The 27,287-nt window shown below is 38.6% G+C and overlaps 1 protein-coding gene across 10 annotated transcripts in view; it reads left to right on the top strand.

Annotated features, from left to right (window-relative positions):
• The window catches only part of pclob (piccolo presynaptic cytomatrix protein b), a 136,478-nt gene that overhangs the window by 96,885 nt on the left and 12,306 nt on the right, over nt 1-27,287 (top strand). For 3 of the 10 annotated variants that reach the window (XM_069192589.1, XM_069192586.1, XM_069192583.1), the window contains 11 exons: nt 8,447-8,497; nt 8,829-8,959; nt 10,382-10,408; nt 12,030-12,123; nt 13,543-13,614; nt 13,915-14,095; nt 14,879-15,073; nt 16,536-16,715; nt 18,688-18,823; nt 20,490-20,528; nt 21,429-21,514. In XM_069192589.1, the coding sequence (XP_069048690.1) occupies nt 8,447-8,497; nt 8,829-8,959; nt 10,382-10,408; nt 12,030-12,123; nt 13,543-13,614; nt 13,915-14,095; nt 14,879-15,073; nt 16,536-16,715; nt 18,688-18,823; nt 20,490-20,528; nt 21,429-21,514 (1,192 nt within the window). The remainder of the gene's footprint in view (nt 1-8,446; nt 8,498-8,828; nt 8,960-10,381; nt 10,409-12,029; nt 12,124-13,542; nt 13,615-13,914; nt 14,096-14,878; nt 15,074-16,535; nt 16,716-18,687; nt 18,824-20,489; nt 20,529-21,428; nt 21,515-27,287) is intronic. The other 7 variants (XM_069192593.1, XM_069192587.1, XM_069192590.1 and 4 more) reach the window with 6 other exon arrangements.

Genomic DNA, 27,287 nt, shown 5'->3' with positions numbered 1-27,287 from the left:
ATTCAAATGTATTTCAAATAAACTTTTTTTCCAAATTCCCCACCTCTTGCAGGACAGCCAGGACAATTTGTAGTCAAGGCAGATACTCGGAGAAGTCCAACAACCTTCGTAGGACTTGCAGATAAAAATCTGCAATCCTGTTAAACACATCTCTCAGACCTTGTCTACTCTCAGCCAGTGACAGACAGAGCATGCTCTGTCTGTATTCAGTGTAACACATGCAAACAAATCGAACTGTACCGATGGAATCTGATGAACTAAAGGTCTGGTGGGCTAGGTACAGACTGACTGATGCAACAAACACGGGGCAGCTATATTATTAACATCCCTGCTCTATAATTTTAGGGAACAAACATTTCCACCTCTGACATCTACCCTTGATCTTCTCTACCACCCTGGTCCATTTCTTCTGCAATTAAGCCACATCTAATTTGCTACTTTATATCACTAAATACTGAAACCTCTCTTTAGCCTTACCTAGGCCCTGCTGGTAAATGTAGAATCGATTGACATTTTTACCCTTGGCCCAGTCAATCTTTGCATTGGGCAGTTTCTCAAAACATTCATGATATTCCTTAAATGTACTGTAAGTACCGATATGTCATCTACACATACTCTGACTTCAATCATTGCATTATGGTCTTGGGAAACAGCCAGTCCTGTCAATGCCATCTGGTGCTCTTTGACAAGGAGCTTCCTTGCTAAAGAGTAAAGCATTTCTGACGGAGAGCATGTCTGGTGAATCTATTGCGTCACCACAAATGTGGTACTTAATGTACCAGTGATGTCACAACTAAAGATATCACAATAAAGCAACAGGATTTTCTTATTAAAACACAAACAGAATGTAAAGGCTTTAAAGAACTTCCTATAAGTCCACTGATCAACCCTGTCTAGAGTTGTATGTGGTTGAGGGACATGATACTGGGATTGAACTAAAAAAAATTGGTGACAGTCATAATTACCTTGTTCAAAAAGAGGTAATCAAATGTAGTAGGATTGATATGGATGCATCACCTACTCTGTCACTGCCCTATGTTTTGACACTTTGAACTCATACTCAACTATTTGACAGACAGATCTTTTAACCTTCCCCAAATCCACTCAGAGCAAGGATACTGGTGTCCAGTTCCGTATAGTGCTGAAATGCCTGTTCTTAGACGTCAGAGTGATTAATTCCATTCTACTTTATCAACTTTTGTCCAATTTTAAGAGCTAATGTGTGGATGCCTTCATCTCTGCACAACTCTAGAAGCATGCCTTCACCAGTCCCAAATGTCTACAAGCCCCTTGTTTGCCTTTTGGGCTGTAGTCTATGGGTCACTGGGTCTCTTAAGATCTTTGCCTACATATCTCTCTTAAGGATTTATTTCTGAACATTCTGAACATTATTTGTGTATTGTAGAGAGAAAGACTGGATGGGTACTTTTCATACATCCCTACCACGGCTATAAAGAAAAAAACATGTTTTTTGTACATCTTTCCCAGAAAAATATTTCTACAATTTTGATCTTCAAGTAAATTACATTAAATAAACCACTGGAAACTCAAGACTTAACATATCGGGGTAGTACAGTTGATAGGACCAACTGTGATCAGAAAGAAAAACATTTGCGATGATGAAAGCAGTTTTAAAAATGTCAAATTATGTTCAGGTCTGTAGAAACCATCCAGTCTGGCCAAAGAACCGCAATTCCTAGTGATCTTCATCCAAGCGTAGTGTCTACAACTAACATTAAATGTCGTCTGTACCTCTACCAGCTGAAAACTCTTTAGTAGTCTCAGAAACTCTATAGCAGACTTCAAGTTTTAAATTGTGACGTTTGCTACAAATGTTTTTCAGATAGAACTGTTATTGTGTAATGACTCTGTGGCTGACCGAAAGATGATGTTTTTCTACATCCACATACGGTGAAAGATTAAACCAGAGCTACACTTTGAGTGAGCACAATCAGCCTTACTGTTCTCAGATGACATATGGCTCTGGTTCTTTGTAGTCCTGTCTTCAGCAGATTTACCTTTTAAAAACATCATCTTCTTCTGCCATTTCCCAGACTTCTTCCATGTGAATGTCCTGTCAAACACCGCACACAGTCCAATTTAATCCTTGGGAATATGGATCAACTGGCTTAATCTTTCTTTGAACTCTTCCATAAACTCTCTACTACACCTCTCAAACCATAATTACTTGCCGAACACCCCTATCACCATCTACACTATCATCCCCAGTAAACCCTGTTTCAACCTCCCCTCTGTAATGCGTCACCATTTCCTGGCAAGTAAAGAGGCCTGGTTGTGTAATGTTTTCTGACACACTTTGCTCCCTCTTGCTTCTAATGCCTATACCGTCATGTCAGCTTGTCCCATGTACTTCACGTTTCTTACACGTCTTGACGCAAACAGTTATTTGCTTATTCAGGACAGAAAAAAGGAAAAGCATGGTTCTTACCCTAGTAAGCTTGAGCTGGTGGCATCCCCTTGAATATATGCTGGAACTGGATCAGAGTTGTAATATCCCGACACAGATTTGTAGACAAACACAATACGGGTTTACGGGTTTGGATGGAGTAATCAGGACTAGACAAACCCTATGTAAGAGACATTGTAGCTGTTCAAGGAGATGCACATTGTACAGTGAATACAAGACCCCATATAAAGTTATATATCTTTGTTGGATACCCCTCTGGACTGTAGAGAAGAGGTTCAACACGCTATGCACCTTGAGCACACTGAACTTGTTACTATTGAGCAGCTCAGTTTTTCACAAAATCCGGGCCAAAAACAAAAGGCCTAAATAACAATATATTATTAAATTAGTATGATACTTGATCAAATTGCTTCTTCTTGTCAGGGAAATAAAACCAGCTTAAAAACCAAAGATCTTAGTGATCACCGTCAGATTATGGTAAAAACACATTATCAAAAATAGTTCTGTTTGGTATACAATAAGCCGTGAGATTCCTATACAGTCTTGAGAGTGTTAGCCAATGTCTTGCTCAGTATATTATAATCTAGAAAACTTACAAGATGCCATTTTAAGACACATAAATCTCCCTCTTGGGCAACACTAAAAACTAAAACTGCACAGCAAAACCTGATAGGTAGTTCTTTGTCAAGAATGCTTTCCTCAAGAACTTCAGACAGGTCTCTCCCCATAAGATGCCAAGGAGCCATGCAGAGCTTCCTCTGCAGGGTCACTGTGAGTTCTTGAAGGCCCAGATCTTTCTCAGGCTGCTACTTCTACCTCTTTGTGAACCTGGGCCAGACCCTATAGGAACTGCCAGACTCTCCACAGCTTCTCCACAGCTCCACCCGGTACAGGTCCCATATAAATCTGTATTGCCTCAGGCCCTTTCAGCTGCTGCCCAGTTTGGGTCTTTAAGGAATGGAATACTTTCCGCTGAGCTGCTTTTTTCTTTTTTCCAAAGACAACCTGAGAACGTGCATCCACCTATTAGAAGGCCTGCAATCTAGACAGCTTCAATGCACCCTGCACCCATCTAACAAGTCTGCCAGTCTTCCCTGTTTCACCATCAGGCTTGCAAGCAACCTGCAGAGTTCCTAGGAATTCGGTGATGTTTTGCTCCAGAAGATTAATGACTCTAGCTGCACTCTGTCATGTGTGCATTACTGCTGACAAAAACACCTTGCCCACACGTCAGCTACAGTACATCCCACCACTGTCTCCGTGAAGGAAAGACTTGTTTTTATCCTATCCTTAAATACTACTTAGATCCACTACAATTTGTACTCTTTAGGTTGCCAGATGATACATTTAAGATTTACCTTACTATGGTCAGAAAAAAATAAATGCAGCTAGAAATGCAGCAACTTGCAGCAACCTCCTGCCAGATTTTATTGAAATGTACTGTATAACAGTATCTGTCCAATTTGGCCAAAGATACCAGACTGGGAGTCTTTAGTTGATATGATCTTTTTGGCAGCTTGCTGGGGATTACTCTAGATGTCCAGCAGTTCATGTCTGGTCTAGGGTGTAGCTCTGAGCTGCTCCTCCCTCATGAAAAGATATTGGGACAGTAGCTAAGTGTAAGTAAGCATAAATATTGAACACAAAAACACTGCTGTAAAGCTAAATTCTTTACTTTTGCCTCAGTTTAATCTTTAAATTTGAAATACAAATTTTATTAATACACAGCAAACAATTTTCACTTTGCTGTCCCAATTCTTACTCTGTTCACTGTAATTGCTCATTTCCTGTTAAGATCACCAACAACAAACTACATACTGTAAGCTGCATCCCAGCTCTGAGTTAATGCACTATTTACAAAATCCAGTTACAGAAGTGAGGTCACACCCCTCTGATTACTCTGAATCAAGACAGGATAGAAATCTGTTACAGATACATCCTTTACAGGAGTACACCAGTACAGATTGTTACACTGGAATAGGACCAGATCTTTTCATAGAGAGTGCCGTCATGCAAGCTTGGAGCCCACAAGCGACCAGGCTGGGATCCCTAATGTGCCAGAGTGATATGCACATGTTCCAGGAGAATGAAAAAGAATGTCATTAAAATAACACCCATGTCTTGCTTCCCACCCCCATAGCTGACCATTCAAGCCGAAGAGTAATATCCGTGTGTGTTTGGTGCACAAAACTGCCACGTATGCTTCTCTATACGAGATACGAGACAGTCTATACGAGACTGTCGATGAGAGCTGCTCTTTGGACTGCATCCCTACCCCCATCTGCAATACATTGAGAGCCTACATGCTAAGATTGTGCATTAATAATGTGCAGACAAAAGCACACTGCCGAACGCTAAGAAAGAAAAACAAATAACTCACTAAGACAAAAGACATGTGACATCAGACGTTTTCAGGGAACTTTCACGATTAACTCACAAGCAGGTGGAGACTGGGAAAGTAATCACCTACAATGACAACCACCTGCTCTCACCATGTCTAAATATGCAGTACAGTACATGGATATTCTCCACACTGTACCCTCCTCTCATCTGCTGACTAGCTGACACCTCATAAAATGTGGAATTACAGTATCATCCCTTCTACTCACAGAGCTGCCTTTAGTTATAATTATCTCTGCATAATATCTTCCAGATTGAGCTTTATTGGTTTTGGCTCTGTGTTTCACTGTTAATTTTGGAAGACTAGGTTGAGTATGTCAGAGCCTTCGAGTTCATGAGTGTTCACGTTTGTGAAGAAAAGGGTTCAGCTCTTATAGCCTGTCAGTGTAGAACTAATTCTGAGTTTTTTCTTGGGTAGAAATGTTAAAATACCCAGGTGTTTGTTTCATTATATTCCCTTGAACTCTTCTTTTAACTTTCTATCCCAAATATCTTCCTTTCGGATTTTCTCTGACTTCTCCGCCTTTCCATGGATCCTTTTTCCAAAACAAGCAATGACTAGATGCACTCTGCCAGGTCTGTACAGATGGCCTTTGCCATGGAAAGTTTCCAGTGGCCGAGAATGATGAAGCATCTTCAGCACCGCATGTCTTCAGCCATGTGTTGTGTTAGCATTTTAAGTTATTCAGCTTTTTTCCAGTGCTGTTAAGATTCCTGACAAGACTACTAATTTGGTCCTGATCTTCTATTCATTTCCAGAAGGTTTTTAATTTTTTTTTGGTAAAGGTGCTGTTTAGGTAAAGGTGCTGCTGAGATAAAAGTGGTGTTTCTACCAAACTCGTTTGTGCCAATGTGGAAACACAGAAACCTTCGTTGCCTTAAAAAAACTCTTTGAATGACCCTGGAGCAACCTCTGCCATTTCATGGTTTCTGTTCCAGAGAATGGAGTCTCCAGCAACCACCACTTCTCTCTGTACACGTTTGGTCAAACTGGCAGTCAATGTAGTTTAGACAAGGGTCTGAGTTTCAGGGTCAGTTAGTGTCCTGAAGGCTCCTGCACTGAGATCCCAGTCAGGTCTTAGACTGGAGATACTGTAAGTGTTGTTGAATGATATCATTTGGGTGGTTGAATTTTACTTCCTTTCCTGGGACCAACTTTTCTTAGTTACTTTTTCCATGGTGTTTCTATCCAGGGTGCATATCGCTCTAAACAGCGGTATGGATTGTCCTTCAGGCTCTTGGGTTCCTCTGGGCTCCTTTAGTTCCTTCTCCAGTGCCTTTGCTTATACAGACTCAAGGAACATTTTTTAGTATTAAAAGTGTAATACTGTGATGGACTCACCTTTCTTCCTGGGTGCATCCTGCCTTGTGCCTGTTGCTTTCTGGGATAGGCTCTGGCCCCTCTGCGACCCTGAATAGAATATAGATGGATACAAGTGTAGTGTTTGGATATTTCTTTTCTACAGATGCTTAAACACTTCAGCCTTCCTGTCCACAATCGCCACAGAAACAATAGGTCATTTTCCTTGCTGGTTCTGCAAGTAGCCAAAGTACAACTACACTCACATTTATTACAGCTACATGTCTCCTTGTCAAGTTTGACACATAGGTAGGTTTCCTCTTGACTTAGCGGCCAAGTCTGTTCCCAAAAACTGCTTATACATTTTAGTAATTCTAGCAACAATGAATCACTATATAGTATACTCCCACAAAAGAGAAAAATTAACTACAGAAAAAAAAAATTATTCTCAGAATCACTCAGCTCCAAACATGCACCCCCACACTCCCAGCCACAGAACAGACAGGGCTTGTAGGCTTGTGGTTTTCCACTTATATTTGTACCATTCATGAAGATATGTAATAATGGTTCAGTGTCTTGTGTTGGCACAACTAATTACAGCTTCAAGCTGCAAAACATAACATGTGTCACCTTTTAATTAAAATGTTTTCCACACATCTAATATTGAATCTTTGTTAATGTTTTGTGCTGTTTTTTCTGTACCGACACCTTCCTTTTTAAGATGACTGTTTCTAGCCCATAAATAATGTATTGCATTTGTTGTGAAATGATGAGTATTCGGAGCGAAATTGTAGACGGTCAGAAAGGATATTGTGAGAAGTGGGTTTGTGATAAACAGATGCAGAAACCAATTTCTGATTCCTTTGGTTGCAGGTCTTCTAGAAAATTGTTAAGTTTTGGGACAAATCTCATTCTGGGTCACCTCATCCATCTCGCTCACACGTGCACACACAAAATATAGCATGCATCACCTTTTCATTTAAATGATTTCCACCATCTATTACTGAATCCTTGTAAATGTTATGTGCTGTTTTTCTGTACTGAAACCTTCCTTTTTAAAATGGATGTTTCTGGCCTATCAATAATGTAAAGTAGCTCTCGTTCAGCTGCTCTCTCACACTTCATGTCGTACTTTCACTGCAGTACACAATCTCGAGTCTGTGAACTGACCTAAAAATGCATTTTTCCCATCATTAGTTTATATCTTATTCCTGTGGCTCAAACCTCAATCCCTGCAAGATATCTAAAAAGTGATGCTTGAGGGGATTTTTTATGCTCAACTGCTGCACCATCTTGCGTTATGCATTTTTTAAGACAAAATATATTTCTAAATATAGCTCCCAAGTAACTCTTTTTTATGTCAAGCTTTTGCACACAGCTTACGCAGAGGGACTGTTATCTTTAGACATATATTAACATTATGTTTTAAATATTTTATGTATGAGTTGACTGCGCCCAGTGTCTCTGATTAATCTTTTGCTTCTAACTTGCTTTGTGGAAGGAGATAAAATAGAAACCTCCTATTTCATGGCTCTTTATGCAGGTGCTGTTGATAGTGGTGTTAAGGTTTTGAATTCAAAATACATTCAAATTTGTGTTGTTGCATCTGGAGTGCAGGAGATATTTGCTTGTGCAATGAATACTGCAAACTTTCACTTATTCTGTAGTAAAATGAAATAGATTGGAGAAGACCCAAGCAATCATCCATATCTGACAGGTATCTGATGGTGTCCAAATTACACTCGCTTGCCATTATTCAGCTGCTAGTGCAAACCAATGCTGAGCCATGTGGCTCAACCAAGTTTATTGCTTCAAACCATAACGTATGCCAACACATGTACAGTATACCAGTAGTAATTCTTCTGTCTCAATATTCTTTCTCTTAATTACAAGGAAATATTTTTCAGCACTATAAACAAGCTGGGTTTCCTCAATAAAATAGCTGGAAATGTTTTAGCTAAAAGATGATCATGCAGTTTACAATGTAAGGAATGCACAAGAATAGGGGAGCAGAGAACATCCATATTTTTTTGCCTAAGAACTTTTTAATTATTTTTGTTTCACACATATAGGTGAGCTTATATTTCACCTCTGTGTTAAAAATTGACATTTTCCACCATCTCCACCAAACACACAATGGAAATGATCTGTGAAACTGGCATAATTTATTTTTTCTAAAGCCTTGATTTTCCTAGGGCACATCTTTAATTACTAATTAAACAGGTGATAATTATTCATGTCCGTAACCTGTGTATTTGTACAGTTTGTGAGTTTATAGTGCAAATGTGTTGATCTGACTTTCATGGAATTTCTTCCAGCCTACAGAAGCAACAAAGTCCCAGTTACACCCAATCACTGGTGAACTCCAGGTAAGTTCTGTCGTAGGCAACTTAAAAATTCGTTTTTTAAAAGACTTGTAAATTGATACCAGCATTCGCGCTCTTTTTAGGCAATCAGTTGTCCAAATGTAACAGATTATTAACACATCATTAATTTATACCATAGGTGTTAATCTCTATGTTATTGTCACCAGAATCTTAAGGACACAATGTAAAACATTATGACTTTTGTGTAATGTGTGATCAGATAAACATTTTATAGATTGATGTCACAGGAAACACAAGCGGCCTACATAGCAGAGATCTGAAAGAGCTCCCAGGATTCCGTTTTTGGAATCACTCATTTTCCTTTCCTTCCAAGCTTCAAGTGAATTATGACAAACATCTTGGTCACCTCATACTTCATGTTCTACAAGCAAGAAACCTTGCTCCCCGGGACAACAACGGCTATTCAGACCCTTTTGTGAGAGTGTATCTCCTACCAGGAAGAAGGTATGGATCATGTTCAGAAGAGTTGACATTTTACTTTTTTATTCTTTGTTGTTCCTGTAACTTGAAACTTCAATACCCCTCCCTTATTATCTTAAGATAGGGTGCTTTAAACAAAAGCTGTGTTTTTTTTTGTTTAAAACAAAAGCTTGTGTTATACAGTATATACAGTAGGACCCTTGGGGGGGGGGGAGGTTGTTTTGCCCTTGTTGGACTGAAAAGAGATGTTTCCTAAGACAGAGAAATCAAGATGTGGGATCATGCCAGGATATAATTAGAGATTTAGCACCCCACAGGGAGGTGTGAGGAGCACTGATGTGTTGTGAGTAAGTGCTTCAGAGCATTGCGCTGGTCCTGGGCCCCTTAGCAGAATGTTAAATATAATATCTGTTTTCCACAAAGATGGTATCAACGGACCTCATTTCATTTGTAAGACATTAAAATAAGTTCTGTGATCTTCAGAAATGTGTGGCTGTATATTGTAACAGTTTAAGCACATCTTCTTATTCATATAACTGTTTAGAAACAATACATTTCTTACTTTCTGAAGGGAACTTAGAATGTATAAATTCAGGTTCAATGGACAAGGACTGGCACAGATATGTCAATAGTTAAGATTTTTGTTCTTCTCCCCACTGTTCAATTCTTGTTCTTTTTTGTCAGCTCATTCTGGATAAAGTAATATCTGGATTAAGATCTCAGACTGAATTATGAATTGGAGGACTCTACTCCAGCCATAGCCGTTGTTCCCTTGTATATCTACTATTTTTTTATTTACATAATTCTGCATATCAAGTGTATCATTCATACATTTGAGGATTTTTTTATTGGTAATACAAACTTTTAATAACCAATAATCTGAAGGTATACTGGAGCCTTCAAGAATAATATCAATTTTGCTATATTGCATGTCTTGCAAAACATTTCACTTTATACTACTGGCGAATTGTTAGAGTCCAAAGGTGGTCCTGAACAATCAAATTTAAACTGGATTAAAGTAACCGTAATGTTTGTGTTTTCGGTATTATTTCCTAATTTCTATTAACATTTTTTGAAATTATGAAAAAAATTAGAGGCTTTAAGGTCAAGGTCTGATGTGATAATATTTGTTGTTTCTGGACTGAAGTACAGTAAATAATGCGGTCTTTGAGCAAACCACTGACATTCAAGCACCCTAGCTGCTGTTTAATGGCAGCCACATTACAGATCTCTTGTTAATGTAAAGACAGTATTTCCAGTCTTCCCAGCTGTTAAAGATGTATACTGTATACCTTGCAGGTATACTTTAATGACAGTTCTCAATCACCTCTTGCATCTTTCTCTCTACTTTCCTCTGATTTTTTTCTCTTGGTTTCTCCCCCCTTCTGCTTGTCTGACTTTTTTTTTTCAAATTTGCTTTTGCTGCAAACCTTTGGATCTATGCAGCCAAGTCATGGTTGTCCAGAATGCAAGGTAGTGTGGTGCTTCTCCTTTTTGTTTTGCTTGGTTGCTTGCCATTCTAAAATACGAATCTCCCTTTAGTAAGTTGGGCTTCCATTTGCTGAGCTGATGAGTCTTCAAGCACAATTGCTGCTAAAGATCATATTTAATTCCAACTGCACACCTTTTAATGCTGTTATTGGCGGGGGGGGTTTTGTTCTTTGATGTGTAATGTAGTTGCAGTGATCATACGGTAAGGAAAACAAGTTCAGTAGATGATTGGTATCTGAAACATGTCATAATGTTTTATTTGATATTAAACTGAAGTCTCTCTGAAAACTGACTATGTATTTTTCTCAAGGGTACTGTATCTGTCTACATTTCTGTGTACTAAAGTAACATGTGTACTATGTACTGTATCATGTATTATCATGTACTGTATGCACATGTGCTCATATACTGTATATTCATAGAAGAAAGTGATATTCAGGTTATTAAACATGCAATTATAGTACAGTAAAACAGATATTACACTAAATATATTTTAACAAAAGTGAATTGCAAAAGGAACAAAACTATTCAGATAAATTAGTTATAGCATTAGAGAAAAACTTCATCACAATACAGTATGTAGAAACATAAGCCCAAGATGATACCAGATACCAGAACAAGATAAATGCTTTACCAGTTGGACAAGACCAACTGTATATAACTGTAATGGACCTTTACAAGTGGTTCCACAAAGAGTAATGGAACAGACACAGAACCAGTTAGATAAATGTCCTTCTAAAGAAGAAAGTTCTAGATTATAGGTATTCCCAAGCTTTTTTGTACCAGTGATATGTTCACTGATGTCCTACTCAGGGAGTTTGGCAAATACAAACTTTTTTTTGTCTCCTTAACCTCTCTCATGCAAAGAAAACAAAAAAACACAAACTTCCACAACATGACAGTTGTCTTTTTTCTCCTTTGTGGGCTGCTCAGGCTAAAAAGCAGTCCATAGCAAAAAACAATTCAATTGGTAATGTTCATTAAGGTTTCAGTACGGACTGGTGCCAGCCTACAGAATTGTGCATCTAGTGCTAGCAGGCTCACATGCCCCAAGGAAAGGATTGAGATCCTGGATCAGCCACTAGAGTCACCTGACCTGAATGCATTGAAAGTCGACTCGGGTCAGGTGACCCAAGTATAAAGTCGCTTATAATTAAATTGTGTGCCAGTGGAAAATATTGTTCAGTATGTAGAATTGTTTTTGTATGAGCATCATCTGCCAAATCTAGAACAAAAACATTTACTTGTAACCAAAGCTGCCGATGAAAGCCACACAATGTTTTGGCTCAGAGAGTGCAGATGTTTTACCCACGCAGTATTATTTGCAGTGTTTTGTTATAAAAAGATTACCTGTAATGTATTATATTGTTTCTGCCCTCTATGGTTTTATTTTTCTCAGTTTCTTATTGTGCATAACTTTCGCTGGAGGGTTACATTTTGTTTACTGCACATCTGTTGTTTTGTTTTTTTTTGGTGTTTGGTGTAGTTTTTTTAAAGATTTAAAAATTGCATGTGATCTTCATGAAGCACAACAATTTCAGCTGAAGCTCGGGTTTCTGTAGTTCTCAGAAATTGCATCACATTTCTTCATATTCAATTTTAGTGCCGAGAACAAGAGAAGAACAAAGCATGTGCAGAAAAGCCTGAACCCAGAATGGAATCAAACTGTGATTTATAAAAACATTCATCTGGAGCAGGTATGCTTATCTTTGACTGTTTTTCTGATCAATTGAAACACTGTATTGAAATGTATTTCAACACTGATTGTGATTTAGCTTGATTTGGTATTATTTAGCCATTATTTAACTGTGTAACTAGAAAGACTACAACTTCTGCACATTTTCTACATTGTAAAGCTCTTTGAGATTACTTTTAAAGGTACTGTGTATAATAAAGTTTATTGCTTTTATTAATTGTAATAGTCAACGCAAATTATATCCATAAAAAATGGATAATATTATGTCCTTGGTTTGTTACTGTACTTACTACCAGAATAGCTGCATTATCTGACGTGTTTTTGCTTTTGCTTAGGTTACTTTTTGTCATTTTAACTAACTTTTGTCATAAACGTCGAAGGAAAAAGCAGCATAAAGGACTGCAATGTGTTGAGAAGCATCCCAACTATAGGTTGTTCCTATAGTTCCTTTTATTCAGTCCTTTTAGAACATATCTTTCCCCTGAAGAATATCCCCTGAACATATCTTTCCCCTGAAAAATATATACTGAGATAAATGTCTATATATGACCATATACTGTAAATACAGAGAAAAGAAAATTAAGCAAGTAGGAAATAAAATAATTGGATAATTAGGGACAACAGAAATATAATTCTTTATCAATTTTGAATCAGTTTGCACATTGGAGGGCCAAGGCAATTTATCCCCCCTGTTCTCTGGTTTCCCATCTCCTGTTTTTGATAGAACTTTGGCAATGTTAGGAAACCCATCAGCTGCTTGGATATCTCTAAGGATTTTTCTGAAATGTTACAATAAAATGAACAGTGAAGTGAAAGTGCCAAAAGTTGCTCTCCCACCCATTCTGTCATTTAGCCATATCACCCTGCAACTCACACCTGGCAGCCCACTGAAGCTCAGTATGTGTGAGTCTGGTCGGTACCTGGATGGGAGACTCCTGGGAAAGCTAAGGTTGCTGCTGGAAGAGGTGTTAGTGGGGCCAGCAGGTCCATGTTGGTCCTAATGCCCCAGTTTAGTGACGGGGACACTATACTGTAAACAGGTGCCATCCTTCAGATGAGACATAAAACCGAGGTCCTGACGCTCTGTGGTCATTAAAAATCCCAGGGTGTTTCTCGAAAAGAGCAGGGGTGTAACCCCGTTGTCCTGGCAATATTCCCATTGGCCCTTACCAATCACAGCCTCTTAATAATTCTTATCTATGAATTGGCTTCATCACTCTCCTCCCCACTGAGAGCTGGTGTGTGGGGAGTGTACTGGTACACTATGGCTGCGGTCACATTATCCAGGTGGGGCTGCACACTGGTGATGGTGGAGGGGAGTCCCCATTACTTGTAAAGCGCTTTGAGTGGAGTGTCCAGAAAAGGGCTATATACAGTAAGTGTAAGGAATTCATTAATTTATGTGCCTGTTCTTCCTTAGCTGAAAAAGAAGACCCTGGAACTGACTGTTTGGGATTACGACAGATTCTCTTCTAACGACTTTCTCGGAGAAGTAAGTTGCAGTTTATCATAAAAGAATATGTAATTTATGCTGCTAAAATGCTTTTTTGTGAGTTACCACAATGATGGTAGCCCTTAATTGATCCTCATCACTTAGTAGAGTTTTGTAGGGTGCTAGTCGTAACACAAAGGTACAAGGATTGATTCCTACCAGGTTCACCAACCCACACAGTCAACAGAATGAGTCATGGCAAATTTCCTCACTGAGCGAACCTCCATTCTCAGATAGAATTGGCTAAAGTCGGTCTTTTATTTATCTAATGTGTATCTAATTTCAGTATGTCATTTCCAGGTGCTGATTGACTTATCTAACACCTCCAACCTTGACAACACACCAAAGTGGTATCCTCTGAAGGAAGAGAGTGAGAGTATCGATCATGGGAGGTCTCATTCGGGGCAGAGTAACCAGGCTTCGCCAAAGCCATCGGTGATCAAAAGCAGAAGTCACGGAATATTCCCAGATCCTTCCAAGGGTATGGAGAACCTACATTTTCACCAAGCTTTAAAGTGAACATATTGCATATTCACTGTACACTCTGCCTGGAGTGTACAACACCCCTTATCTAGACCCTGGATGTGGTGTTGATTCGCAATGAATATGGACAGGATCGGCGCCAAACTGGCCCAGCACTTACAGTAATGAATTAGGTGTGATAGGGTGGCTCAGGGGATCTTCCACTGGTGACTCCTGTCTCAGTTGCCGGGGTTCTGGCCAGGGTGCATGTGTCTCAGAGGCCATGTGTTGCCTTTATTTTTCACAGCTCAAGGCAAGTTAGAGAGTCAAAGAGAGTTGAGTTTAGACTATAGTTCAAATTTTACTGCATAGTACACAAAAGATGAAAACAATCGATATTAGTGCTGTAAATGAGGTGAAGATTAAAAATAGCCTACTAAGTGAAAAACAAAAAATAAAAATGCATTCTGAACCCTTAATTAACCAATGTAAGATGTAGGAGCATCTGTTCGAAGGCATATATGTTATCACCAAGGAGCTGTCCTGAATTTGTTTTTATTTTCTATTTTTAAATGCAAGTAGTTTTCAGTCTGCCGTCAGACCCTTTTTTTTTTCTAAGTAAGCCTCGCTATGGCAACTAGCGACCCAGAAAATTGCGACTTGCCGTGGCGACACTCTTGAAGACACGTGAGCGGGGCCGAGGCCCAGCAGAAGAGGGATCGAAGTGGCAAGAAGTGAGGAAAACGGCGCGGTCTTGCGGTGTTCTGTCTGTGTGAAGCGACTCATGGCCCTGTTGTTTTAGACATGCAGGTGCCCACTATTGAGAAATCTCACAGTAGCCCCGGCAGTTCCAAGTCCTCCTCCGAGGGACACCTGCGCTCTCACGGACCATCTCGCAGTCAAAGCAAAACCAGTGTAACTCAGACGCACCTCGAAGATGCCGGAGCTGCCATAGCGGCGGCTGAAGCAGCTGTACAGCAGCTCCGCCTTCAACCAAGTAAACGGCACAAATAACTTCCTCAGCATGGCAGCTTAACTATCATCTGTTGCTACCTTTGTTCGTTCCCTTCTCCCCGCCCCCCTCCTCCTTTGTTTTTTGCCTCTCTACTTCCTGTAAACACAAGTCTGCTCACAAGTTTTCTGTATGTACCTCTCTGTGTGTCGTGAAATGACTTCACCGAGTTCACTTTGAAGAGTTTATGACCCTTTTTGTTTCTGAAAAGGGGAGTGAAACTGGCTGTTTAAAGAGTACCATTGCCAAACGCCATCGCCTCAAGCTGCCATTTGATGCCACCTCATAGGTGTGAGAATGGAAACACAAAGCCTTCCGTGAATGAGAAAGCACGAGCTTTCCTCACACGCCCTCACAGTAAAAGTCAGCTTGTGTTAAAGACTAAATCGGAAATGAACCTTAAACAGATGTACAGAAACAGAATTGTATTTTTGTTGCTTCACAAGTGATACTTTTGTTTTACTGTCACAATTTTAGTTATAAAATTTACGTTTCTCTATAGAACTATAGACTTAGTCCTTTAAACAGAATTTATACAGAGTTTTCTATGTATACGGTAATTATCAATAAAGTTTAAAATGGTATCTTAAACAATAGCACAGGTAAAGCAGTCTTTTTTATATCTCTTAATAATATCTTGGAACCTGACACAGTTTACGCATCAAATAAACTAAGGCACATAAAGTTCTTCTTCCTAAAAATAACTAAAAAATAGAGCAAGATTAGGTCAAGTAAACAATATCTAGGGAATGTAGTACTCCCTAATACACTAATGACTGTTAGTCAGGGGTGAATAATTATTTACTCCAGAGTGTACCTCTCCTTAAAAAATAAAATAACAAATATATTAAGACCATATGATGGAAATAAGCACATTTGCAGATATATAGACTAAACAGCATATACAGCTTAAGTGAAACTATATGCATCAGTGTACAAAGAAGAGCAAGGAGATGAACAGTAGGGTCCTTTCCGGAGAGCAGAAAAAATCAATAAGTATCGAGCTATGAAGTGCACTGTCTCTGTGCTTTGTTTCTAAGAAAACCTTGTCTGTCTTCCCACCCCTAAAATTAGAAACCAAGGCTGGGATTGCACTTTCATAGGAAGATGTGGGCATTAAGATGCACTGCTCATAGTCGTTCTGCTACAGAATATCCAGTGAGAGCCTCCATAATGCCCCACATCTCTGCCCTTAAAACTATTTGGGTAGTCAGTACAAGTTTAAAAGTTCAGAATATGTAACATAGTACAAACAGCCAGTTTTAAAAAGCTCGACCCTTTTGATGCTGTGCATGTGATGTCTTTTTTGGTGTCCGGAACACTACGGAATTAAATTCACGCAATTTAAAGGAATACAAAAACACTTGTGTCTGCATGTGTAACGCGTAAGCTGGTGCCATGTGAGGATACATACTCTGGGTTTCCATTTCACCCACGCGTGCCGCAGCAGTTCATAAAAGCGGTCTGGCAAGTCATGCCAAGAAGCAGCACAGACACAGCATAACAGGAGTCCTCCCAATTCAAAGAACTCAGTCTGACAATCTGCCTTCACCAGCCAATGAGAGCAAAGATACAAGTCAGCTCGCCATCAGGAAAGTGATGTCTGAAGGAACACCCAAGACTGAAGGTGAGAAGTGCACTTCTGGTCTCACTGAAACATGAGGGGTTAACGTACAGTATATATACAGTATATACTGAGACATAGTTACTGTGTTTCCTGAATAATTCGTGCTCTGATGCGCTTCTTAAAGGCTGTGGACAGTTTGCTAATACCAAAGCAATGAATATTGACCATTAATAGGGTGGAGTGGTGGCTCTGTGGCCTGTAGCTGGAAGGTTGCCGGTTCAAATCCCACAGTCGGCAGAGATGGGCCCCTGAGCAAAGCCCTTAACCCCAGCTGCTCCAGGAGCGCTGTACAATGGCTGACCCTGCGCTCTGACCCCAACCGTCTCTCCCTGTCTGCGTGTTTCATGTGGAAAGAAATTCCTAATGCAAGAAATTGTATATGGCCAATACAATGATCTTATCTTTATCTTAATAACAGCAACATTTGCACACTACAGAAAAATGACATGTATGAATTTGTGCAATTGTTCTGGGATTTAAATAATTTTGTGTTCTTATATAATTAAGAAAAAGGTTTGTCTCTGCATCTAAGAGCATGAATTTGCACATTTGTAAATGTATTTATTCTGGTATTACAAAACAATGATCCCCATGTTTCAGAAAATCGTATTAGTAAACTGTTCAAAAACATTAGAAATTACTTAATATGGCCTTTGGGAAGGTTTGCATTATAAATGAATTATTCTAAATGGTTTCATAACAAGCCAAACATTTCATATCATATTTCATTAGATCTAGATTTTTTTTAAACCCAGATTCAAAGATAATCACAATTATGCAGAAACATCTACAGCATGTTTTATCATACAATTATATTTCAGGGATAAGTAGATGCAAATACTGTACCTGTACAATTTTTGAAAATGTAGCAATAGGTGCGTAGAGGTTGTATAAAGTCTGTGTCCAACCACTGTATGAACCAAAATACAGTATTGCATTTTAAGGACATTTTAAGGTAGTGTCATGCTATGAAGAAAAATTAAATAATTTAAATTTTTAATCAGTTAAAAATGTTTTAAAGTCACTTTCTAAAGGGTAATATGTAATTCTACACCCCAAAAAATGTTAACATAAAATACTAAAAACTGTTTCTGTTATTCAGCATTTACACAAGAAAGTCTTGCTATTCATCTAAAAATTAATTGTTCTTCTCATATAATTTGTGTTTATATACATGTAATTAAATGTGTAATTGAATTTGCTTTAGCACTTTAGTGTGGCTATGTGCGTACATATGAGCATGTGATTATGCTTTTATGATTGGTTTTATTAATGTGTAAACGTGCTTGTGTCCTCGTCTGACCTGTATGTTTAAGAAATAGTACATCCAAGTACCTGTAAATTCTCATAAAAAGCTTAAACTTTTGTGGATGTGAGTGTGCAAGTATTGTTAGCTATTGCTGATGCCTATATTTGCATTTATGTGTCAATGTTCTCCTTTGCAAAGAGATGCATTACAATGTACCATTTTTATTATTTTATCATACCCAATTTACTGAGAAGCAGACAGCTAAACTTATTTGAGTATTGTTTTCAGCCTTGTTGGTTTTTAAATGAAAGACTGTCATATGTACACTTATTTTGTTTAAATACATTATACAGTATTTTGCTTACAGAGGAAACAAAACTTACTTTTTGCTGTGCAGTGAAAGAGAAAGGACTGAAATCAGGTGTCTTTAAAAAGGAAAACCTGCTGAGAATTGTGAAAATATCAATCTCAGTATACTGTACGTGAAGTGAAGACCGTGAACATAGAAAGTATGTGAACATAATGAAGGCCTTTGCTCCTAGTATATTCAATGTGATGGAGGAAGGATCTCAACTTCTATCATTTAAAGCTGTCTCAACTACTGTATGCGGCTTGTATTGTATTCTGAACTACCTGGACAGTGTGGGGTCCTTTGCAGTGCAGTAGCAGACATTGCAGAGATTGAATTCTCTCACTTTATAGTGCTGTTCGTTCTTTGTACAGCAAGGTCCGGCCACAGAGTTACAGAATCTGCTGCATCGACTGCCTCGTCCATGAGCAGTTTTGGCAGTGGGTACAGTGAAGACAGTGAAGGCAGCACCACAGTGGGAGAAAACAATATCTTCCCTGTTCCCCGAATGTAAGTATACCATGCATGCATTTATTTTTTTATTTCTTGCCCTTTGGAAAGCATATTGACATTGACAAAGGCTTGCGGACACTATTTCGTTGAATAAAAAATCATTTTTTTACAACATTGGCAGTGTTAATAGGAGTCAGCAGTGGTTCTTCTTGGTGAAATTACCGCCATTAAATTCTATAAATGCCTATACCAGGGGTTGTCGCCAATATGTCCTCAAGCTCATTTCAAAACACCAACCACTTGAAGAGCTGGAATAAACTGTTAAATACTGGCATCCCAAGACGCCAGTAATGAACTGATTTAAGCTGTTAAGTGTTGGAATGAAAACCTGCCGACACACTGGTACTGGATCTGTATACAGGGAAATGTGTCATATTCTCTAGTGAAGGTTTTGATATCAAGATCAGAAAAACAACTATATCGTGTCAATCCTCTAATTTTCACAGTATTACTTTGTGACAGATTCTTCTCAAGCAAAACACCTACAGTAAACTAAACATTAAGCTTGTTTTATGCTATAAGCACCCGTGAGATCAGATTAGTAATGTAAGTATTCATTTGAAGACCAGGGGCTTGCAACAGTAACATCAGTGGGAAAATACAGAATTGTGGCTGGCGGATCACAATCATTGAAGTATTATCCTGGTTGTATCTGGCAGACTAAATTACAGAGCTGCCGATGAACATGGGAGACCATAGCAATGTCCTATCAACATGTGTGGCAGACTGCATTAAAACTATACTTCCTCGCATTATTTTAAATTGTCCAATTTTAGCTGTCTCCCAAAGGCTCAATTCTTATTTTGCAAAGTATTGAATGGCGTTTGTGCTGCATACAAATTCCCTAAAAGAAATTTAAATACGCTTTCTTGTAGGTTTATTAATTATAAATGTAAACCTTGAAATATGTCCAAACATGCAAATATGCTTGATAAGATGATTAACATAAGAAATTGAACAATGAAATCACATTATTTGGCAGTCATCCTACAGTACTTGGAGGCTTTTTAGAACATGCACAGAGTGGCCAACTTTCGTTTCATTTTAATGGTGTTAGAACAAAACACACTTAATCCTCTTGTACAACCACATCAGTCTCAAGTGGGAATAAACCAGCATGACAATTTTTTCCATTGTGAGGACATAACAGTATGACCAGAATTCCCCATTTATTTAAAGGGAGGGTAATCCTGTGCTGCTCATTTTCTAAGCAAATCAGTATTCCCCTGGAATGAAAGCTCACAGCAGGTTAACTGGAATGTTATTTTTTCTATGGATGTTGCTGGCATGCAATTAGATTCCAACTGATCAGTGTTCATAACAGTGTATTATTACCCCTTTAGATTGTCCAACACAGTCCCGACCAGAGCTTACTGTTAAAGGCATTGAAATAACATTCTGTGGGGGATCATAAATTATTCACATCCCTCACAATTGCAGACACAAAATCAATGCTGCCATTTTAGAAAATAATTGTTCTTTATCTGATTACCTGTGGGAATTCAAACTCTTTTTTAAAATTCAATTTTTACAGTTTTGTTTCTTTTTATTACATGAAATTCTTTATGATCTTAATGATAACACACACATCAACTGTTTTCCCCTGCTACAGCCTGTCTTTAAGCTATTACAGTGTAAACATTAACATGTTCATTGTGTTTAGGCATGAAGAACAAACATCACACTCCTACACAAAAGAATGGTAGGTGGATTTCTTGTCTGAAACACATTATCTGTAGAGTAATTGGCAATGCCATGCCCGCATCCTCCACCATATGCAATACGCCTGTGTGCAGGGTGCCATAATACAGTGTCTTGGAAAGCAGATACACAAACCATACAGCAATAACACTGCTTTATTTATCATGTAAGTAAAGAATATTCAATATGCAAAACTAAATCCTGGTCTTTATGAGATTGTCACTGGACTGCTTCTAAAGACCTTCTCCAAAGCCTGGAAAAGCTTGCCACCTTTAAAAATCCAAATCGATACTCTTAAAAAAGCACTCTTCCAAAACTCACAAGTTCCCACAACAAAACTTACAGGTTCCACAGTCTGTAACTCGGCTGAAGACTTGCTTCCTTCATTTCCTCTGGTGGAGGTGTGTAACAGGGGATTTGCCTTATTCAAACAGCAGATGCTAACCAAATCAAGGAGCCTCTGCTGCCTGGGTTTTAATTGCAACCTAACCAATGCTCTTCTTTCAGATGCTCAGGTGGCCAAGTTCAGCAAAGATCTCTGGGGAATGTGGCTGACAAAAGATCATCTACCTCGTCTCCACCTACCACCATCTCACAACACTTAAAAGGCTACAGATGTTTGAAGCCGACATTGATAATACTCGGAAAAAGTGAAAATTTATTTCATACTGAAAAGAAAAGAGACGTCGTGACTCTTTTCTTGTCACCTGAAGAAGTGTTTTTCTTTTCCACCTGAAGAAGGCCCCTCAGCTGAACTTTGTATCCCTTTTCTTTTCAGCATGGAATAACCTTCACTTGTTCCTTTGCAGCCTACGCATGCTGACGCAGCTACTGTACCTACAGTACTTGAACGTCAATGATAATACTATTCAGACAACACTGTTCTTTTTCTTTCCTAAAGGGGAAAGACTATTCCAAATGGCATGGACAAGACCAGAGGTCAGGACCCACTAAAGCAGACACCACTGGGCCTAGGAGATGCAGAAGGTAAGACCCAGTGATGAAACCACTGCTTTCTGCAGGTCTGACGATGACAATGTTGCGGAGCATTTGGTTGGAATTCATCTCACTCATGGACAGTATGTAAAGGGATCTTAAAAATGAATGTCAAGAACAAGACTTTAAGAATTTATGCATGTCAATGGTTAAAAAGCATTAAATGTACGATGCAGTTACCTGATTTTCTGTATTAAGAGAGCTACTTAAGAATAAATTCCTGAAAACCAGAAACTCATATGATGGGGTTAAAACACGGACACATACTGTATAATAATGTCAATACGAGTTGGGTTTTGCATCATTTGCCCAAATAATTTAATGGCACACTTAATGAGCCAGATTAATCTGCCTGAAAGTTTCAAGAATGTATTGATCCCTGCTACTGACAGAACAAATCCTAAGTTTCTAATTTCAAAGAATGTTTTATTTTGCCTCATATTTTAAGAAACATCCTTCTCATTCGGCTTCGAAATACAGTGGTAGATTTTTTTATGATGCCTTTTTACATATGGTACAGTATGTAATGTTTCCATGATTTATATCACACAGTACAATAACTGTATGGTATGTTCAAATTATATTGTCTTGCAACACGTTCTTTAAGGTGACAGCTTCCATAGGGATTTATTTCAGTGCCTCAGCCGAAGTAAAAAGATCCATCACATAAGTTAAGACGCAGAACTGTAGTAATCTATACTGTAGTGTGGAGCTTGCATGTTTAATTGTCCCTGTGAGTATGAATGATTTGGACTGGACAGGTGCCCCTTCCAGTACAGTATTCTATATGTACAGTATTTAATATCCTCCAGTTTGTAATGGAAAAAATACTAAACTAAAAGATTTGTATGCAGATCACAGTCACACAAATAGTTCTGGCCAGCTGCCTGTTCTGATATATACACTTGCTTGTTACAGTGGGCAGAGTTTCCTGGCTGCCTGAAATGAACATAGATCAAACTGCAATATAGCTTTTTTCTGCTATTTGTATAGCTAAGCTTAAAAATAAAATTGTTTGATTTTAACACAAACCACAAACTTGTCTGAATGATGTCTAAATGATTAAGCGCTGAATACTTCTAAGAGCAGGTGACATTTGGTGACTATTAGTAAAAGATAAGATCACTTTCTTGGCCATATACAATTTCTTGTGTTAGCAGTTTGTCTTTTTTCACATACCCCAACTTGCTCTCCATGAGACACACGGACAGAGAGAGAAGCTTGGGGTCAGAGCACAGAATCAGCCATTTCTACGGCGCCCCTGGAGCAGTTGGGCTTAAGGGCCTTGCTTAGGGGTAGGATGGAGTAGGATTCCTCTGCCGGCCGCGGGATACAAACCGGCAACCTTCCAGCCACAGGCGCAGATCCTTAGCCACTGCACTGCCACCCCCCAAAAAGATTACTTTACAACTTACAAGATATGTACAGTGTACTGCATTTACAAAGACAAACAGACTTAAATAAATAATTAAAATAGATACAGATTTTTTCACTTAAAAGCACTTTTACATCAAAGCACTTTCAATAATCTATATATGTTTTCAGAATAATAAATAATCACTGGAAATGAAAAAAACTTGTTTGCTATTAATTCATGCTGAGTTTGGTATGATTTGTCACGGGAACACTGCGATATTCAGCGATCGATTCGTATTTCATGCCCAGACCTTAACCATGTCAGATGTCCGGGGAATAATGATCTGCAGAATCTGTCAATGACAAAATACCCTTTGTGCTGAAAAAAATACCTGACTAATTAAGGAAAGATGTTTAAAAAACATTGATCAAAACATTTTATCTACGGGAGGATAGAAGCAAAATTGCTTTCCCGTCTCACAATTCACAGAAAATAACACAGTTTAGTTTCTCTGTTCACTCTGTGTATACTGTATATACACACACATACAGTATCCAGTATGTATTTGAAGCTATAGCATTAGTTATATTATAATATATCTCAGCATAGTATCAAACCGTATATTACAGTAAATACTTAACAAGGAAAATACGGGACATACAGTAGAGAGTAAAATAGGCACAATACACAATAGTACTGTTTTTAATTGATGAAAAATAATTTCATTTAAATATTGCTCTATGGCACTCAATTTCATGTAGAGGGTACCACATACAGTACAGTAGTTCCCTGTGAAAGTGTAATCAGTTCTGTTAATGGGTATAATCCTAGCAGGTTAAAATGTGTATGCTCACACATGGAGGTTTAAATGTTTTTCCCCATTTCATGAAATTGATAATGGTGAGACTAAAAAGGACCATCCTCTTATCTGCCTCCAGTGAGAGTAGTGTAAAAGAGAGTAGAGAGTAGTGAGACTGTCGTGACAAGAACACTTTCCATCCATGATGGGAACAGACAGCTCTTGCCGTGCAAGTTGAAATCACTGCAGTATCTCTAATCTCTCAGATGAGCGGAAGAGGAGTAATTGGATCTAAGTAAAAATGCTCTGTCATGGGCCTGGCACTTCATTTAGAAAGATAGCATGAACAATTGCGTGTAATGATGCTTAAACGCCTCAAGAAACACACAAGCGGATTGTTTTCTGACAAACTTCAAAAAATATTGTGGAGCATGGAATATAAGACAGCAAAAAAAGATGATTAGCAGTGTAAATGAAATAGACTGGCTACAAGTTAAATGGTTCAGTTCTAACCAATATTGATTACTCGTGCTTTTTATTCTATTGACCTTAAATAACGTGTATGTTTTTAGGAATGAAATATGAAATTAACACTGTAACAGAGGAGCCTGTCACAAGGTACAGATAGCACGGGAAATACAATATTCATACACCTTCCATTGAGCAGCTGCTAGATAAGTTCCTGAGGGCTTGACTAGTAAATGCTATTACTTAATTTCATATACATTCACGTACATAAACACATACTTAATTTCATATACAGTCACATAGAAAAAACAAACACAGGTATGAGTGAGTATTGTGGTGTGAATGGAGAGCACTCTCAAAATGGAGGATACTCACTGGAGGAGATGGGAAAAACCACATGCATTGAATTGGAGAAATGGTTTGCTCCAGAGGGGGAGGGGCTTACAGGCTATTTAAGGTGGCTCCTCAGCCTAAGAGTGAGTTGTTGATGGTGGTTGGTATGTCAGGTAGTGTGACTGAAAACAGAGAGAAAGCAATAAGAAAAGGAGGATTTATCTTTGTCTTAAGAATTAGTTTTGTTTCTATTTTGGGGTTTTGTTTTCTGGTGTGGGGGACTGGGAACACTGTAAATAAACTGCACTTATTTTACTTGAGTGCTTTTGCGGCAGAGCCATTCTGTTATAAAACGGACCTACTTTGGCCTTCCTTGGGCCATTGTGTGATAAACACTAAATAGTATCATTAAAGCCTTAAATAATTTCTCATCTGAAAGAAAGTGTTTGTTAGAAAAACAGTTGTGAGGCTTCTTAGGTCCTACAGTTTCTGATGAAGGTTCCACATCTGAACCTTTGTGATATCTTCCTACTTAATAGTGACAAATTAACCACTCCTTCGTTCTGGATGGAGATGTATGTGTAGATGTACTGGCAGTATGATGGAATGGTGGTGAATACTGAAGATTCATAGCTTTCTGCATCCTTTGAAAAAGTCCTCACTTGTATAAATTGTCCCTGTGAGTATGAATGCTTTGGACAGGACTAATGCCCCTTCTACTACTGTAGGTATTCCTGTTTTTCACCCTGTTTTCTAGGGATAGGCTGTGAATGGCAATGATTACTACAAGGCATTAGAGTTCTTGATCTGATGATGGAGTGATATTAACATTTATTGCATTTTTTAGCTATGCTTATAGCCAGTACATAAAGGGGTCTTTATTTAGAGTACATGATGCTCTATTCAAGTAAGTTATTTTTTGTGATGGAAGGTTTGTGTTTTAATGGAGTTTTAAAGGAACGTCTGTGGAGAGGTGAAGCCCTAATCCCACCCAGTTCTGCTCACCTCTGTGTGAGCATCAGGATTTCTAGTGCACCCCCTCTCGAACAGTACCTGTTCACACCTCTCCCTCAACCGTGCTCCTCCGCCATCAGACCTCTATCTGGTTTGTCTTTTGCTCAGACAGGCGACAAACCAATTCATGGTTTTGACAACTCAAATTATGTGTCTACTGCTTCTTAACTATCGCTTGACTAGTGAAGTAAGTGCTGCTATTAGTGTTGGGTGGATAAACTTTCAGAATTTTTTTAATAGACAGTTTGGACAGGTTGTCTCTGCTCCCCATAAGTGCAATACAGCACATTGTTCTGAAGCCATTCATTGGCTAGAATGTAAGTGTAAAACATCACTTTTCTCAGGCAGGAAACCAGTTTAAAGTTGATCTCTTCGTTGCGAGACTTCTTTTCTTAGTAGAAAAATGAGAATGAGGGTGATGCAGTGGTTAGCATTTCTGTCTCACAACTCTGGGTTCAATTCCTGAAGTACTATCTGCGTGGAGTTTGTATGCTATCCCCAATCCCCATGTTTGTGTAGGATTTTTCCTGGTGCTCTAGTTTTCTCCCACAGTCCAAAGACATACTGGTAGATTAACTTGCTTCTGGGAAAAGTGGCCCTGGTGTGAGTATGTGTGCGCGCTTGTGTCTGTGTGTGCCCTGTGATGGACTGGCGTCCCATCCAGGGAGTATCCTACCTTGTGCCTGTTGCTTGCTGGGATAGGCTCCAGCTCCTCCTCGAGCCTCTGGGTAAAGTGGTTAGAAAATGGATGGATGGGTGGATTTCAGGCAAGCCCTGTTGTCCAACGAAAAACAAAATGCTACTTTACTCTGAGCCAAACCTTACAGTTCTTATTTTTCTCAAAGAATGTGTTGGTTCTTCAAAGAATATATTTTGATTCATAAAGGATATTTTTTTTCAGAGCCAATCATTTTGTGCACGAGATGAAAAATTTTAATTGACGTTTCTTCAATTTCTTCATACTGTACATTCAACGTGAAATTTCTGGCAATTATACAGATTCTAAAAGCCTTCATTTCTCCTCCGTTTTCTGGTACTTTATTGAAATGGCATATTTATTTGAAAAATGTTGTGTTTCCTTGCAGTGAAGTCTGTTAATTGCTGTCAGCACAAAAACTTGATGAGTCATATGTGAGTGACAGCTGTTTTCACCATGTTGACACCGGAGCTTTGGCTCTGAGGGGATTGAACAGTGTAAATGAGATTTTGAGTTATGCTGTTCTCTGCTCAGAATACGATTTTTAAACCCTTGAAATTTAATTTACAGATGAGCTTTTTTTCCATATGCTCAAAAAACATTATTACATTATGTTGTATTCAGTGCTGTAATTCTGCTGCAATTTTCCTTCCAAGCTCTAAAATATTTTTGTGTCATTTTTCTACCATCACAATGGAGCTTTTAATGTCACAATTATAGCACCGAATTAGAAACTCCATGTATTTAAACGGTTTTTGCAAAACTCATCCTGGGTTTGTATAAAAAATATGTTTTGCATAATTAATTTGGGTGTTTCTGAACTTGTGGGATCTTAAGAGCAGTGTTTTTCTCCATCCAGTGAGGCTCTAGGAGTGCTTGAATCTTGAGAATGTGGTACAAATATGTCCAAAATGGTTCCATATCTGAAATATTGCATCAGCACGGTTTGTGTTGTGTATTATTTTTGCCGTCAAGATTAATTTAGACACAGCCTTTATTCAAACGATCTCACAATGATCTCTTTCCCTGGTTAGACAGGTTGATTTCTATTTCTGTATCTGGTGAGTCAGATTTCTTTTTGTAAAAGTTTCCCATT

This window comes from Lepisosteus oculatus, chromosome 7, assembly GCF_040954835.1.
Source record: "Lepisosteus oculatus isolate fLepOcu1 chromosome 7, fLepOcu1.hap2, whole genome shotgun sequence".
Lineage (NCBI taxonomy): Eukaryota > Metazoa > Chordata > Actinopteri > Semionotiformes > Lepisosteidae > Lepisosteus > Lepisosteus oculatus.
Note: the sequence above shows the minus strand (reverse complement) of the source record. Positions and strands in the feature narration are given on the sequence as shown.